General features: G+C 45.9%; 1 protein-coding gene across 3 annotated transcripts in view; it reads right to left on the minus strand.

The window, feature by feature from the left end:
• Positions 1-18,219, minus strand: part of LOC135401359 (cyclic AMP response element-binding protein A-like) — a 111,784-nt gene that overhangs the window by 21,964 nt on the left and 71,601 nt on the right. Inside the window, exon 1 of one of the 3 annotated variants that reach the window (XM_064633731.1) lies at positions 14,112-14,293. The exons of the other annotated variants lie outside the window; for them this stretch is intronic. Coding sequence (XP_064489801.1) covers positions 14,112-14,141 — 30 coding nt within the window. The 5' untranslated portion in view covers positions 14,142-14,293. Of the gene's footprint in view, positions 1-14,111; positions 14,294-18,219 lie in introns of those variants that run through there. 3 annotated transcript variants of the gene reach the window in all.

The following is an 18,219-nucleotide window of genomic DNA, read 5'->3' on the forward strand; positions in this document are numbered from 1 at the left end:
TTCAATCTTCATTGAGCAGTCCCGAAATGCATCATATTCTTGAGTAAAAAGATTTTTCCGCGTGTCATTTAGCGCTGTTTTACTCTCAATGCTTTGCGTATGTAACCATGGCAGAGCCTGGCGACAAATAGAAGTTGTCTGATGGCCCTGATGGGTTAACGGCTTCGTTGCCATAGAAACGTTTACAGTATGTTTTGGAATATTTACGGCGCAGCAAAAGAAGGTGCCACTGCGACTGTAGTGTCCGAAGCAACGCGCATTTGCAGAAAATAAACAGCTTTTACTGGGATTTCTGCGCCGATATTGTTCAGCATGTCCCGTACAATACAATTTGACGGTCTTCGTAAAATAGAAACCCAAAATTGGAGGGCTGCGACATGCTCCTATTCCAATTATAGTTTATTGAGGTTCCCTACGTTTATTAGAGCTCCGGTTCTTACACTTGATGTTATAGAAATTAACTTAAACAGACTGGAGGTTTTTGCCTCTTTCTTTTGGGGTCACTTGTTTAGCTCGAATATTGTGAATGGAGGAAGTGACTGAAAATGTTAGACAGTTGTAGGACTCGAACCCACATCTTCTGGACTGCCGGTCCAGGGCCTTATCAACATCAATTTTCACGAATATTGTGTACGAATGGCCCTCCCACAGTTGCCCAAGTTTCGCCCTAGCATTTGAAATTTCATTATATATATATATATATATATTTTCTACGTACGATGAGCAAATATCAGCAACTGAATTCAAATGTAACGCGGAATTAGAAAAAAAAAAAAACGTAGAAAGATACGGCTAAGAATGTTTCGCACAATATATAGTGGTCACTCTGGTACTGGTGCAGAATGTTATGCGACACTGAAATTACGGGGAATATACCATTGAAGTCGGTCCATCGCTGTACACGCTAAACCCTTCCCAGAGCAGAATCAATGCTTTAAATTTCCGTTTCTTTGTAAGAACGCTAGTGGAACGGAACGGCCTATGCCTGCTAATGTAAACTAATTCGGAGCGCAAAACTGTATGGACACAGGACGGAAAGACAGGCATACACAGGTACTTACTGCTGCCTGCTAACGTACTCGATCAAACACATGATGTTCTATTTCAACGACAGCGCGGAAAGAGGTGACGTGAACGTGTGTGAGAAGAGATACTTGCATTGTGTGATGTGCATATGATCCATCCCCTGTTACAGCCCGACAGGGCTTACAGTACTGTTGGTCCTCGACTGTCGCGAGACTTGGGGGGAGATACCACCGCGAAATTCAAACCCGCGAAGGTCAACGGTCGACTGCATTACTAAATAAATAAAAATAATGGGCGCATTTTCAACTTTAATAAACAGTGGGGAAAACGCGAGAAATGTGTCCGCATACATTTACGAGCACTTGCGAATGCAAAGCCAATCATATATACGTATACGGGCCCTGGGTTCCGACATACGTTTCTTCTCCATAACTCATTCTCCCTCATGACGGGCATTAACGCGCTGTATATCTGTGCCAGTTGGTTTGTCACGTTACGGAGCTGTATGGTTTTTCCTCCCCCCCTCCCCCCAGCACATGTGTACAGCCCACGGAGAGCGGCGTCGCCCTTTAATGAGCAGTCTGCGAGAACGCGCAGCAGGCGCCTGGGCACAGGTTGCAGCACCTCGAGTAACATTTTATTACGGCAGCAGCCGACCTTCGCTTGACGCAGCCAGCCTGTTAACTCTTCCTCAGACGTGCCTCAGTTCACAATGAGAACTGACAAAACACTTCATGTCTTCAAGCCCACGCACCAGCTGAATGCGCAGACAGCTTCGCTCGCTGGAAAGAAAACGTCCAAATCGCAGGATTTCATCCGAAAGAGGACGGGCTGAACACTTTCCGGCATTGCACGAATATATAGGATTAGTGATGTAAAATATTTGAAAGTAATTTTCTGTACTACTTCAACGGAAAGGGGAAAAGGTAAAACAGATCGACGGCAAACGAGTTCTACAGGAAAACAAGCAGCTGCTCGTCAAACATCCATACTCTTCAACAAAAAAAAAAAAAAAAAGAAAGAAGAACGAAGGGAGGGCCTTTGTCATAAATGCATCGTCTTTTTGGAGGTAACCAAGGTAGTGCTGAAGACTGGGAGGTGGTGGGTTCGAATCCCACCACACTTATAACACGGACTTATCAGACGAATGTCGGCACAGTTCCCCCTGAAGTCGGCCCACGACGCATACAAGCCCCCCCCCCCATCCCTGTCCACCACTCCTTCATGCTGTCCTCTCTCCATATATCAACGTCTGTACGTCGCTCTTAGCCACAGCTGTAAATGACATGTAAATGTCCCAGCGCCACATCTTCCATCATCCCACAAATATTGTGTGTATAGTTAACACATAGCGCGCGAATTTGAGACGGAACTGGAGCAATGAACGAAAACGCAAAAATGTTAGCGCATGAGCCCGTCTATAAGGTTTACCCACATGACGTCATCCGCGGGAGAGCGCCCCTGTCGCTAGCAGATTTGCCGCAACAATGTAGGTCCTTAGTTTCTGACAGTCCAGACATTCGTCCACATCGCATTCACCGTATATTTGGTGTTTCAAATTCACTGTGTACTATATGTGAATATTATTTGTACCGCAATAAGTAATTTCCATGTTTTTTTTTCTTCTTTAATAACCTTCTAAATAGCACGTGACAGGAAACAAAAACCGAAACCAAATATCGAGACACCTACATTATGGCGTCGATTCCGCCTTTTCGAAGCTAGCCAAGCCACTGAACAGGCTCCAACGTCGACGTCACATCAGTTCCGCTAAAGCTGAGCTGCGATAATTTTACGGCGGAAGGATGAGATTTGTTGCCTAATTTCGTGGCCGGGAAGAGGAACGAACAGGGGAACACACTTTTGCTCGCTTTGAAGTGAACCGACGAAGCACCGGAATAAGATATTTCTTATCCGCATGCGCGCCGCCCCTTCAACACGTGTGGCTTCAATACAAATGATTGGGAGAAAATCTGAAGGTGACTAACAATGTTTTCCCTTCTCGTATTTTGTATAGTTATCCAGTAGGAAAAGAGAACGCTGTATGTTCCTGGTCATTCTGTTAAACCAGCACAGGTGCGCGAAAGACATCGGGACAAAAATACAAGCAGAGAGAGGCAGAGGCGTCGTCTGCGCAATTTATTGTCACGTGTTGCGGGAAGGACTAGTTCGTATCATAGCTATAACGCGCGGCTACGAAGGAGAACAAGCATTAGGGACTCTACATTTGCATTCTCCTCCTTCGTGCTCCATTCATTACGCATCTATTAACTTACTGATACTGTTAGTTTGGAAATAGGCAGGGTTGCGTGTGAGAGTTTTCAATCAAGAAATAGATTCGTCGCCGGAAGGAATGCGCCATATATCAGGCGGCGATGACGGAGACGATTTAGCTTACCTTTTATTATAAACGCAGCTAATTATTGCATCCAATGTATAATATTTTGCCCAAAAGCCGCTGCTAGATCCACTTCTGTTCACTAAGGTTAAGCAACCATGAATTTCCTTGCAGTGTTAGCGCACATTCCAGATAAGGCCCCAACACCACCGAATCCCCTCTGGATGTACGAATAGTGTCCCAACAGATTCGTACATACAGAGGATATTCGGTGTTGTTGGGGGGTGCTCTGGACATCGTCGTCATCTGGATCTCACATTTCCCTGTCATACCGTCGCTGGTCGTCCGAAGGTTTCTTAATGCTAGGCCTCTTCGTATACGATCCTATTTTAACCAGGGTAGATGAAAGTTCACGGCAGCAAGTAAGAATACAATCTCGCACCGCCGCCTGATCCGGTTCAGAGTTGGAGGGAGCTTCTCTTCTCGCTAATTTTCCCCAGTAGCAACAGCGGGGCTTCTGAAAATGAGCTTCCGTTCACACATCCGTTCAAGACGGCGCAGTTACGCAACGTCCGGTCAGAAATCTCCACTAAAAGTCAAGGTCGCTAAATACGAACAAGTGTAACCGGCGGTCTGGATATCCGTTCTTCATTGATATAAGAAAGTGCCAGCCACTAATTGTCTAGCAAGCACTGCAGCTCCAATTCAAAGCTTCCTCCACGATCACGCGACAGCACGACATGAGATATCAGTTCAAAAAGAAGAAGAAGAAAAAAAAAGAAAGAAAGAACGCTAATTCACTATAAAGCGCAACCCAAAACCAGCATGTAGCTCTATACGGTCGAACGCTTTCATAACCGGATCTCACCGAATGCCGACAGGTACCCGTTTCGACCGGTAGGTACCCTCCTCCTGACCTAGACTCGCTCATCAATGTACAACGCCAAAAGAATACCCTTTAACGCCCCCTATATAACTACACTGTCGTCCGCATATCTTTTGATTCATGCCCATCTCCCCGGCTCCTTTGTGCACACTAAAGCAAAGATTAATGTTCCCAATGGAAGGTTATTTGACCCGTTAGGTGACGTAGTTGTGACGTACGGTGACGACACGAAGGCACGACTGGCCATTGTTTTCTCAGCCGGGTTCTCAGACGACGATGAGGAGGAGAAGGTGCCGAAACTTCCATTGAGGTCGACACACGGGGAAGATCGAGATCAGCTGAAGGAATGTGAGGACGGTTGTTATCCCGACCAGGAACTAAGCCTTTATAGTGGTGCGACCGACCTGCGTTCGCGTAATGGGGTTACGCTGACTAGACGTATTGTGACGCTGGTAGCAAAGTCACAGACACAGGCAGTCTATATACGCAATACCGAATGGTACGAGGGACTCAAGACACGGGGTCGTAGGGGGTTATAGTAGGGGACGATACCAGGAATTCAGTGCGTCCTGGGCTGACTTCAGCGGAAAGTGTTCCCATATCTGACTGGAATATCTGCCGAGAAATCCAAGCCTGAAACAGCCTGCAGTGGGATTTGATCCCACCACCTGTCCGTCTTCGGCATGTATTGGAATTAACACAAATTACCACAAGCGATCGGACGTCGTATCTAGACGCGGCTACCCCGACGGTCTCAGTCCTCCCAGTTCTGTACAGGTGATATCACGTAGGGCCGATTTAGTATCACTGCTGTTACGAATAACGTCTTCCAAGATAATCATTCACCGCCGCCCAGACATCCTTTGATTCCCAACACAATAAAATCCTATAGCGCTCTTTAAACCTGAAAGTAATGGCTCAAAGGTTTTCACAGCGTGTGCCAACAACTGGGCTCTCGAACCGTGAAGAGATTGCCTTGACCTTAGCAGCTCCCGACGATAAAAATCCCTACCATGCCTGCTGCTTCGCTGATCCGGATATATCGTCGTAGCTCTGCACTGTGCAGTGTCATGTTCATGTCATCGTCCGTGTGTCTGTTCCACTCCAAGTCATTTAAAATCAGACCCAGTTATAGTTTCGCAGTGTCCGTATCCCAATATTTGTCTACAACCGTCATCATCATCATCATCATCATTTATTTGATCCTTCCCTCGGGGCAACGTGAAAGCCGCATACCGCACTGCATCCAACATTCTCCACACAGTGTCATCCGTCAATTAGAACGAAATGTTGCAGTCAAAGCAACACCACCAAAGAACATGACAGAGACACGTGACGTCTCAACCGGCAGACGACACTTTCGCGACGGAAGGATATTCTTGGCTCTTTTGCATCGGCGAACAAGGGGAAAGCATAAACACTCCACACTTCGGCAGCGCTTCACTTTTTTTATGCTGAGCACTCGTTGCTGACGGTTAGCAGTTATAGGAGCTCCAGATGAGCTCTTTTCTGATATTGCGTCGTCGTATCACCAAGAAAGGGAATCGCAGCTGCGCGTGGCAAGCACGCCAGGGATAGTTAACGATAACGTTTCAGCCCCACTGCAAAATAGAATCTCGTACCCCATGCTGTCTCCGCTTGAACGTTGCTCTCGAGAGATTCGGAGGCTAAAGAGCAAAGCGACAAAACGTAGGCAGAATATCGTTCATACACCACACGAACACGTGGAATAAAGGCTAATACGTCGGCAAGGTGGTTGTCTTATACAAAAAGAGTCTAGTACAACTGGCGTTTGGAATAAACGAATACGTGTATCGGTCGTGAAACCCGCTACCGTTGCTGGACCATTCGCCAAAAGGAAAGCAACAATATGACGAGGTCTGTGTACGCGAAGGGATGTTGGAAATGAGCTCCGAACCGTTCAACAGGAATAGACCTCTACCCGAGAAACATAATCAGACGTTGGTAGACAGAGTGAAACCGAAACAAATCGGAAGGGGAGGCCTGGGTTCCACGAATGGACACTTGTTCGCTTCCTCCTATTGAAAGACAAGCAAGGACCGAAGGTCGCGTCCCTTTTAGGGACCATCGTAATCCCCTCAAGACCATCTTTCGGGCGCGCGACCTTGGAGCGTAGTTCAAGTCTACCAAATTGGTGGCGCTGTCGAACACTATGACGTCATTTGTTTAGAAACAGGGAGAGGTCTATTGTATAGGAAACTATAGTTTCATGGCCTGAAGTCTCTGAAAGGACAGCTATTTTTCTTAGGTTTCATGTACACTGCATGCCTGCTCATCAGCAAGTGCATAACCATTATCCACCGGCTTCCGTGGTATTATAGCGGTTAGGACGATCGCTTTCCTCGCCGAGACTGGGAGGTGACGCGGGTTGGAATCCCCTGCGCTGTCTGAGGTTTTCCCTGGGTTTTCCGGTAGACTTTCCAGACGAATGTCGTTACAATTCCCCCTGAAGTCGGCCCAGGACGCATACTAACCCCCCATGTCCCCCACTCCTTCCTGCTGTCCCGTCTCCACCTGTCCACGCCTGTACATCGCTTACAGCCACAGTTGCTTCGCGCCGCTAACACCGAATAAAAAAAAAGATAAAAAAACACCATTATCTGAAAGTATAACCCGTGCACTTCACTTCGTTTCAGGAGATATGTAGAAAGAGCAGAAGAAAACGTGCAGCAACAGATGAACAAGGCGATAAGCAGTAACAGACAGACAGACAGACAGACAGACAGACAGACAGACAGACAGAAATAGCGCCCGTCTCAAGAGAAGCCTTCAAAGTTTTGTGGTTTCAGACTAAATTAAAAGAATCTGTTACAATTATTGTTTTCACTCAGGCTATGTCAAGACGTCGGTTAAAAATAATACATCGGAGCATATAGAAAGCGGAGCCCCATACAACACATATCTACAGTCGGAACCGCTTATAAAAATAAAGGATACCCTTCTTGGTTTCACAGCGACGCAGAGTGCCTTCCCTGAGGCATCACGCACGACGGTCGGGCGTTTCCGCGAGAATGGCCTTGCCCTCGTTCATTCAACCTTCCGACACAAACCAGAGATCACTCCACATACGCTCCTGCAGCGGAGACTCTTTCGTCCTCCGCGAAAGCGACAGACATATCGCATGTGCCAACAGCTGATAATAGCGCAAGATGAACCGATAGATGGAGATTATTACCAGAGTAGCTTGGCACAGAAGAGAAGGGAGTGCAAATAAATTGCGTTCATAACTGGTTTATTTTGGAGGCGGCTCGATATCCTCACATAGCCTAACCATGGCAGGACCAGCTCTGGCTGTTTTACGGACGACGACGTCAAAAAAGGGAAGCCAAATCTTGTTTTCTGCTTTGAAAGTTCTTGAGTGGAAGCGCGACATCCTGGAGTTCGAGGACATGCATCAAGACAACGCCAGGGCTGGATAGACCGCAGAAACAGTTGAAGCGCGGATTAGGCCGGTCCTTGTCGATTTTAGGAGAAGAAATCAGTTCCCTAGTACTACACATACGCTACAGATGGACCATCACAAGGTACATAAGCATTGTCACAGAATAGGATGCGATGCAGCAACAGCTGAAAGCTATTTCGGAGAGGCCACATACTAACACACAAATTGGTAAAGTCGAAAACGCTGTCCAGATACCATTTTACACCAAGTACACCGAACGTCCAGTAACTCGTTGCATTGCTATCATTCAGACTGTCCATTACCAAACAACTTGGCATGTCCGTGAATACGAAATATTATGTAGGTGACAGCACTGCGTCAAATTCACTTCTGCGGATACATCGAAAGCTTTAAAAAAAGTTAATATCGACGAGAGATTATCGAAAAGAAAAAGTCCTTCCTGCAAACGAGGACTACAATTCGCAAATAAATATTCAAAGCCTCCGGTAGTACCGCGTCCTTGGCCGAACAAAATCGATGACCCCAACTGAGTCCTCCCGATGCGCCTCGACAACAAATCTGTCGAAGGGAATCTCGCTTTCCGACCGCGTCCGTGCGAGTTAGCCAAGCAGGACTGCAAGCGGAGGTATACCACGGCAGAAAACACATGGGATTCTCCGCGGGAATAATAGCGGCTTCCAACATACATAACCGCTCCAACGACCACCAAGGATATCTCTTTTGCGCAGTCCGTTGATGAATGCAGCAGAAAATACGCCGGTGTAGGTTCGTCCAGCCCCGCAGGATTTCGTATGGTGGGCACGTGTACCACGTTCGTATACTGGTGCACTTTAGGACATGTCCTACAAAGCAGCCCACGAATCGGGTTATTTCCGAAATGACTTCGCTGGTTTCGCCGATGTCCAAAAAGTGTGGTGAGACGTTGTTAGGAATATGGAACGAACATACAGAAGCAAACCACCAATCAGAGCCCCTTCGATCGCCGTGGTACTTATTATTACTTGAGAGCCACCTCCATAGTTTTAAGAACAGCACGTTTAATACACGGTTGCTCCTATTGGCTGCAATAGCTCATTACTCTACGCTGCGGCAAGTACCTCGCCAGCACCGAAAGCTACACTCCAAGAAAAAAAGAAAAGAGTAAACTGAGAAGCAATTACAGCTTCTGGTGTAGCAGAGTTACTCCCCATGCTGCTCCCATAACCCTGAAATGTACTCCCTAGTACTGTAAATAGTCCCTAGACTTCGCATAAACTTCCCCGTCCGAACTAACGGTTGTGGCAGTGCATATAGTCCCGCAAATGACTAAAGTTGCTATTTTTCTTAGAGTGTATAGGAGCTGTATATAGGAGGCACCAGGTGGCGCCGTATAACTGGTCCTCATTTTTCCGGCGGAGTAACTCGATTAGGGCTCAAGGACTACATTTCGTGTCGTTCTTAGGTTGAACGAGGGTATACAGGTTCTAACAAGTAACAGCTGACGCCGCCAAGAGCTCTTGGCGCACCCTGACTGACACGTAAATTACTGATCATAATAGAACGGCTTCGTTGGAACACTCGTCGTAACATTAACACCAAATTCTTCTTCTCTCTCCTTCTGTGCATCTCGCACTGCTTCCCCACCGCCTTGCCCGATTACGTTCCTGGAATATTTGCAGTTCAAGTTAAACAAAGGGCTAGGAATGACGCGCAACAGAGAAGACAAAGGAGAATTTGCAGGCATCAGGAAGCACCTGACGGCATGGCAAGTAAATAAACGAAGCTACAAAAGTGGAAGCCTTGTTGCACGCATGTCAACCACTCCGTATTTCGCCCACCCGACAGACGAAGAGAGACAACGTTTCCCCCTTCCGCACTCTTTCTTTTCTTATTGTCGTGCCATCTTCAATTTGAAATCGCTTTCATGTTCCCTGGGAATGTGAGGCCCTATGAAAAGGGGGAGACCTAATAGGCTGCCCGTGCGCCTGGATGCATGAAAGCAACGCTGCCCGACATATCGTGTCACAGTTCTGATAAAGCATTCTTCTTTTCCTTTTTTTTTTTTTTCAAGGAGAAAAAACAAGGAAAAGACTCTCTGTATGCTAAGGAAAGATAGCTCATTTTGTAACGTCGTGTTATGAAATCTGTAGTGATAATGCAGTCTCTTGGAAGACGTGTTTGTCACTGAGAGAAGCCCCTGGACACTATCCTTCAGACAATATTAGTCAACATCCCCAACATCTCATTCACCTTATGCTTACGTTAATCTAACATTGTACGTCCGGCGCACGCGCAGTTTATTATAAGAGATTGTCAAAGGTAGTTCAGGGGCATATGAGAATTCAATGTTCCAGCACCCACTTGCTTTATCCAACTAGCAGATGCACTTCTGCATGTCAGTGCATAATGCTGTCAAATAGAATGGAAACAACAACAACGTCGTCGCAACGCTGCCTATCTATCTATGCTTTTGGGTTGCGACGGACCAGCACTCAGAAAAGAGTAATAAAAAAGTAAAGCAGAAAGTAAAGTAAAGTAGAAAAGGAGTGATTTTAGTCATTTTAGGGACTGTATGCATTACCGCAACCATTGGTCCTTTACAAGAGCATATGAACGAACGTTTATGCGAAGTTTAGGGACTATTTGCAGTGCTGGGGGGAAATTCGTGGTTATATTTGAATAAAACTGGGAGTATAATTGTAATCTAGGGGGATTAGAAGCTGAAATTACTGCCCAGTTTACTCATTATTATTTTTTTAGTGTGGTACACCACGAGGCTCTGTCTCTCAAATGTTTATTTGTTCCATGCCCGTTCAGCTCAGCACACAAGTTACACGAGCTGCCCGTATACTATAAGATGCGTACAAATGCCAGGACATCCTACTTGAATCTCGCAAATGTATCCATGAACAAATTTACATACAGGGTGTTCAAAATTAAGCTTTCACTAGCACTTTATAAATAGGCGAACAAAACAAAAATTACTGCTATTTTTCTGTTCCTTGAGTAAGAAACAGGTGCTGCATAATTAGCAGCACCAGTTTCTTATACAAGTAGCGTAAAGTTATCATCCGGTTTCCTGTCATCGCTGTGTTTGCGTAGCGCTCGTGAAAGCTTAATTTTGAACACCCTGTATATACTATATATAACTACCGAAATCGCAAAAACCAGAGAGATGCAAATGTATCCATGAACAAATTTACATACAGGGTGTTCAAAACTAAGCTTTCACTAGCACTTTATAAATAGGCGAACAAAAGAAAACTGGCTGCTATTTTTCTGTTCATTGAGTAAGAAACAGGTGCTACATAATTAGCAGCACCTGTTTCTTATACAAGTAGCGTAAATTTATCATCCGGTTTCCTGTCATCGCTGTGTTTGCGTAGCGCTCGTGAAAGCTTAACTTCGAACACCCTGTATATACTACATATAACTACCGAAATCGCAAAAAACCGCTTGCATCTTTCACGTCGCTCTGGAGCACCTGCTTTCATGGGCGGTTCATTGCTCTGTCCTTATATTGTTATATGAAGTCAAGTGACCGCGCCTGCTTTGAAGAACAGCGCGCGTTGCACGCCCTCAATGAGTAATGGAAACCCGTAGCTTCTGTTCTTGCCCGCATTGTGAGACCGTTACATTGCGGGCTAAGCATTAACAGACGCGCAAGACTGGGTCGTTGGACTCACAGCACTGCTGAACGTGCAATAAATCACGCGCATTCATCAGTCCTCGTCCCATCTGCACACACAGAGGGGGATATAGTAAGTGTGCAAGCTTGTAATTCTAACGCCATATACGCACTCGGCACATTCAGCACACACTAACGGCTTTATGGTAGCTGTATATAAATGCTTCATTTACGATAAGCGCTCGCATATTACGGTACAAATTCAGGGGTCTATGCAACGCTGGAACAATGTGTGTGTACACCTTTCGGGTGCAAATGTCTCGTTTTATGGCACACACCTTTGTGATGAAAGTTTCACACCCTGTGGAAGGGTGCTTTGCAAAGCAATCTTCTAAAGGGTGTATCCTACAAAAAGCTCCATTTCAAAGGGCATATATTCTACAGGAACCATCGTCTTAGAGAGGCGTGTTCTGTTTACAACACGCTGTTTCAGATGGGTGTTTTGCAAACACCATTTTCAACGCTGTTACTTATTACACCTTCCAGCCGAGCCTGTCGAATCAAAAAGGGTGTCTAACGTCCGCATCACCCGGCCAAAACGTAATGGCATTATATTACTCATTATTCCTCAACAAAATGCATGACATGTGATACTGTAAAAGTATTCGCGATGTATTAATTTTCGCCAGTCGCACAATCTGTCATTTGCGAAGTTATTCGCGAGTATTTCATTTCGCGATTCCGGGGCTCTTTCCTCCCGCGGGATAAACGTCAAGCTGTATTCGAGTCTACAATTTTTCGCGATTTCACAGCGGTCGCGAAACCTGCGAAAATTAATACCTCGCGAAATAGAAATACGTTTATAGTATACAGGGTGTTCAAAATTAAGCTTTCACGAGCGCTACGCAAACACAGCGATGACAGGAAACCGGATGATAACTTTACGCTACTTGTGTAAGAAACAGGTGCTGCTAATTATGTAGCACCTGTTTCTTACTCAAGGAACGGAAAAAAGGAGCACCAGTTTTCTTTTGTTCGCCTATTTATAAAGTGCTAGTGAAAGCTTAATTTTGAACACCCTGTATTACTTCGTAACGCATTGCCTCCAACGCTTCCCCAAGCAGCACAATGTACTGAAAGTCGAGTGCGATAGGGGTGCACGGTATGTGTCTTATCGGTGTTCTGTAGTTTCACGAATCTGTTCAAGGCCTTTCACCTACCCGTCCACCCCTATAGCACTCGACTTTCAGTGCATTTTGCTGCTTGGGTCCATGCGTGCTTCTTATACCCATACATTTCCCCCTCTCTCTCTTACATCCCAAGTCGCTGACTCGTATCAGGTTCTTTTTTATCGCCTCTCGAAAGCGGCTGAACTCGTCGATCGCTTTGCTGATCTCGCGTCTTGCCTTCCACGCTCTCGATTGCCCCAATCTGTGCGCCTCTGCAAGGCCTCGCACTGTATAGCAGCTACACAGTCAGCAGAAGAAAAAGGAGGATCGGTTTACATAGAGAGTATCATAGGCTAACTAGAATTCATTCTTACAGGCTGCGTTCACACGGGGCAACTCGAACCAACGTCTAACGACCAACCTATAGAGACGACCGGTGCAACATCCGAGTTCACAGGTATAGCAACAAGGTAGCTTCACCCACAAACAACCTTACGGCAATCGGAGGGTGCGGGATAGAATGCAACTGATGGCCTATTGGAATCAAACAGAAAGGCCTATGCCTGCAGCATTCTCAGCTATACGCCTGCAGGATTTGAACCCATGTCAGGTAGCATAGGGCACGAACGAAATCGCAGCACCATCGCGGGTCACGTGGCAATGCTCCTCTCGCTGATTGGCCGGTGGTCGTCGACCGATTCAGCTCGAAAATTGCTCATAGTTGGTGGGAAACGTTGCCCCGTGTGAACGCTCAGTCTTATGGCCAGGTTGTTGCAGCGTTGCCTTGAACTCCAGTGCTGGTAGGTCAGTTAGGGGTAGCGAATTATATGCTTCCAGAAGCTGGTGGTGGTGGTGGTCGTTGATAAAATTTAATGGTTCCAAATATTTGTGGTTTATCACGTGTATGTCGGCTGGGAAAAGGACAGAAAGGTGCTTCTCCGTGAAGCGAGAAAAGGTACACAACATTCCAAGAGAAAACGAAAGATAAAAGAGGCAAGACGTGAAAGAAGGAGAAGCAGCAGCTACCACTACGCTCTGTAGCACCAGTAGCACTTTCTTCTTCCCCCATGTCATTCATTTGTTTGCTTTAAGTTGCTTTATTTTTCGGTAGTCCAATATTCGTATCCCTTTCCGAGACACACAAAGCAAGCGGGGCAATTTCGCTAAATGTTTTCAACAATGAGGAATTTTCGAGCTCACCTCTAAAAAAAATGGAGCTAAATCATCGAAATCGAGAAGATCGCTCAACCAAAGCCGTATATGTAATTAGGTAGCAACAAACGTTATACAGAGTCGGTTCCCGTCCTTGCACATTTTTGTGCAAAATTTTTTACGAGGATTTCTCAACAGGTATCAACACCATACGTTCGTGGCAGAAATAAAATGATGGGAAACGCCGAAACAGAGAAGCACAGAAAGGTATCGCGGGGTTAAAGCTACCAGCGCATGCGATTCCCGACTTTACGATATAATGCGTTGAAGTTAGTTAGAAGTTAGTAGTTAAAGGGCGACGCCCTTTAACTAAATTTCCCCGGTCGTGGAAATATAGCGTACCGCGGCGTGTCGTGAACACATGCATAACAACAGCTTCCGCGGTCGTTTGAGCTAGAAAATTACGGCAAGCCACGAAAGACGTGTACCTGGAAGAGCGTTATTCTTACCTCTTCGAAGACATCCATTTTCAAATCCATAACGCGAAGAGTCCGCACAACTTGACAATAGAAAGACTAGACGAAACTTCCACTGAATGAAAAATAAAAATGTCTAGCCGTAAACAGAAGTTCAACATGAACACAGAAAGAACAGAGAAGAGAACGCTCCCGGGCACAAGCCTTGCACCTCCTCGCAAAAAAAAATTCTTCGTTGTCGTTTCTTCGTAGAGAACTGGTAGCTAAAAAAGGTCTCGTGAACAAAACGACCAACGTTTCTGTAAATAAATTACACGTACATCGTCCGACAGAAATTGAGAAAGCGTTAAAAAAAGCCTACAGAAATCAATCACCACGAAGAGTGCGCGTACAGATTTCAGAACTTGCATACAAACGTTTCTACCAAATATTTAAGAAATATAAAAAAAAAATATACCTAAGTTACGCACATCTTTAGTGGTCTGTATATTTCCACGTTACGTACAAAATAAAACCGTAAAAATCGGAACAGAAAACAGGGCTGTACAAAGCCTGCTGTACTTACAGGCGATGGTGCGAGGCCAATTATTAAATAAACCCAAAATGGCCTCTTGTCAGACCACTCCCCTGCATTGTTGCCTCGTGACAGATTATCATGGGTTGCATCACCACCCCGATGCCATTCAATTTCACTTATAAGTACGTACACACCAACAGATGCCGAATTTTCAACCGTGCCACCAAACCGTTTGAGATCTCCTCTGTACCCCTTTTTGCGTTACAAATACGACGTGCACTAATTGCTAAACCACTCCTGTCAACGAAAAATACTGCGAATGGAAAACAAACGCGCCCAAAAGGATATTTGTGTGGAAATTTTTGTTCCGCGGAAAGTTCGTCAGACGTCTGGCGTCAGATTACGTAGCTACCCACGTCATTTTGAAAAGGCTTCACGCTCGACACACAACAGTGCAGTTACGTAATTGGAAACACAATAGCCGACTTACACTGAGTGGTTGTCGGTTTCCATGTACTTTGTAGAAGTACCAACGAGTGCGCGTGTGGCACTGTTACCTCGCGTGGGTGAACAAGAAAAACAAGCTAATTTATTTCTGCACTTGCTTGTCCTTCCTGCAACACTGTTTCAGCTTAAAAGTATACGTGTTTCCTGATGCTCTATATGTGCGCGCGAGCTCCATGGTGGTTAAAAATACGGAATATTGTAGAACTACTCCCAGTTCAGCTTTGATATTATTTTCTGCAACGCAAGACATTTCGGTTGGGAACAATGACTCGACGCTTACGCTTTCCCCCTGGGCAGGGTCCTATAACAGCGTAACCTAAGAACGGCAAAAAATGTAGTCAGTCAGCAGAAATTATACATCGAGACGGGACGAATCCAAGGAAGGTTCTGCGAATCGACGAATGTAATAATAATTGGGGGTTTACGTCGCGAGACACTGAGATCTCCACGAATCACACGAATCTCGAATCATTTTATAAAAAGGAGGTTGAAAAACCAGAAAGAAAACAAAAAGGAAAACACTTCTACTGAAAAGTGTTTCGAAGCAGAATTTGATATCTTCGTTTAATCAAAAACAAATTAAATAATAGATTTCCCTGTTTTTGCGCATTGGTACTCGGGTTCCCGAATCTCGAATCCCTGCCTAGGATTCGAGGATTCGGTTGGCCACCAGATGTCGCTCATAAATGGGCTCCTATAGTTTCGGTTTTTAGTAAGTTCGGATGGAAGTGCCGGCGCACTACATTCCTGCGAGCAAACAAAATGAGGGGCAGAGTTTGAGGGGCCGATACATTCCTACAACCATTCGGGAAGTGCTGAGGAGCAAACTCCAGTTTCAGGGGATTAAATGGGTAGTAATTTAAACCATAGCAGCTGCAGCCGCAGCCTACAAGCTGCAATTGGTCACCAATTTACAGTTTTTTTTTTTTTAAATATATGTCGCGACGCAGGGGGATGAGGCTATTGCAGCCAATAGGAGCAAGCGCAGCCTAAACGTGCCATTCTCAGGTTGAACACACTGTCTTTTCGACATCTGTTATCCACTTCTGATGGCAAACTCCCCTGCTGGTCGTTTCTGTGCTGCGCAGTGCAGGGTGCCGACGCGGGTTCAGTAGAAACGAACGTGGAGCGAACGCACGCTGCACTGAAGCAAACGGGATGCTTTCCTGCACTACAACGACCAGTGGAATGTCAGTAATACATTTTATTTCATAGACGTCGGTGCCTCCTAAAGGCATCCGTCAGTTCCTCGTGCTACGCAGATAATACTGACCGCTACTACAACAAAGGGACAATTGCCTGCCGCGAATCATTCTACCGCAGTTTCTGATTTGAAAGCTCACTATCGCACTATAGAAGCCAACAACCAGATGTCATAGCGTGCACGTGGGCTTGCATAATGCGCACACGCACCGGCCACTCAATGTGACGATAGGTTTTCTTATCACCATCCATGAAGAATATCTGCGCAGCACGCATATGGAGCCTAAAGGGTTTCCTCGCCACTTACGCAGTGCATAGCACAGCTGATAGCAAAGGGGTCAAGAGCAGAAACTTCCACGATATGGGTCCGCCTGATGACGCGGTCTGTCTGCAACGTTAGGGTCAATACAACTACGATAGCGCTTTGTCTGTCGGGAACGGCCGTTGAGGAGCAGTATGTTTGAAAACCAGTACGAGGTCACCGCTCTGCTCGTCATCTCGATAAATTTAGTGTCGTATATTCAGTATCACTGGAAGTCAGTACCGGAGGACCACGGCTCCGCGCAGTAATTATTTTTTTACAACCTTCGTTGTAAATATATTGTCCTATGGCACACATCCCTGTGGTGGAAGCTTTACAGCATAGAGAACGATGTTTTTGTAAAACACCGTGAAAAAAAAAACTTTACAAAGTGCACCATTTCAAAGGGCGTATCCGACAGAAAAGGCGGCGTATTCCATCTAAATTACTGTTTTAGATGGACGTTTTTGAAATAGCATTTCAACCCAATTTTCAATTACTCTTTCCACCGGCTGCATGGTCGGGCTCGTTGGTGGGAGCCAGGGTCGTGCCGAAGACTCGGAGGTGGTGTGTTCGAATCCTACCCCCGGCTGTGCTGTCTGAGGTTTTCCCCGGGTTGTTCGAAGACGTTCCGGACGAATGTCGGCACGGTTCCCACTGAAATCGGCCAAGGACCCTTCTATACCCCACACTCCTTCCTGCTGTCCTCTCTCCATCTGTCCACATCCGTACGCTGCTCATAGTCACAGTTGCTTCGCAGCGCAAACACGGAATTAAAAAAAAAAACATCACTCTTTCAAATCGAGCCTGTGTCATAAACATGTCTGTTCGTTTATAAGAACACCCCTCTCACATGCAGAAAGGCGACAAAAAAAAATACTGAGTAGATAGATATCGCATTAATACATATCGTCCAGCTTATCCAGAAGTCAGGCAACCGGAAAACTCATACCGTTAAAAAAAAAAAAGAATAATAATAAATAAACAAATAAATAAAACAGAAAGAGAAAAACTCGAAACAGTCGGCTGCGTTCAGCTATCTGGAATTCGCTATAAACAAACTGCTCTGCGGGAACCAAAGGAGTCGCACGGAAACTACGGAACCACAAATTTACAGACCGCAACCGTCAAACAGGAACACATGACGCAAAATCCCCAGCCCGCAGGAGCCGTTTGCGTCAGCCCTTCGTAACAAAGGGACATTCCCGCGTTTAAAGCCCATCGTATGTGCATTCACCTCACAAACGCACACACTACTCCCTCGGCTGAAAGCAGACTATAGCTGGAGTCGTATAAAACGAGCTCATAAACAACAGGTTTTTCGTTTTTTAGAAATCAATCAATCAACAACACGTGAACGCGAGAGAGGCCCGCGGCGATGACTTTATCGCGTGTCCGAGGAAACCGTGTTTACAAACGCCAAAAATACAAAACTCATTTTCGAGAGAGAAAGTTTCGTCGACGGGTCCTCGAACGCTGCGGCGCCGTCATCCCACAAGTCAAGTTCAAGGCCAGTCGGTCCACCTCTTGCCAAGGTGCCCTTATTCCGAAGTATTGCCACCCATTCCTCTGAGCGGGGCAAGAGACGGCGGGGGTACTTTCCACTCTGCCCA

This window comes from Ornithodoros turicata, chromosome 7 (assembly GCF_037126465.1).
Source record: "Ornithodoros turicata isolate Travis chromosome 7, ASM3712646v1, whole genome shotgun sequence".
Classification (NCBI taxonomy): Eukaryota; Metazoa; Arthropoda; class Arachnida; order Ixodida; family Argasidae; genus Ornithodoros; species Ornithodoros turicata.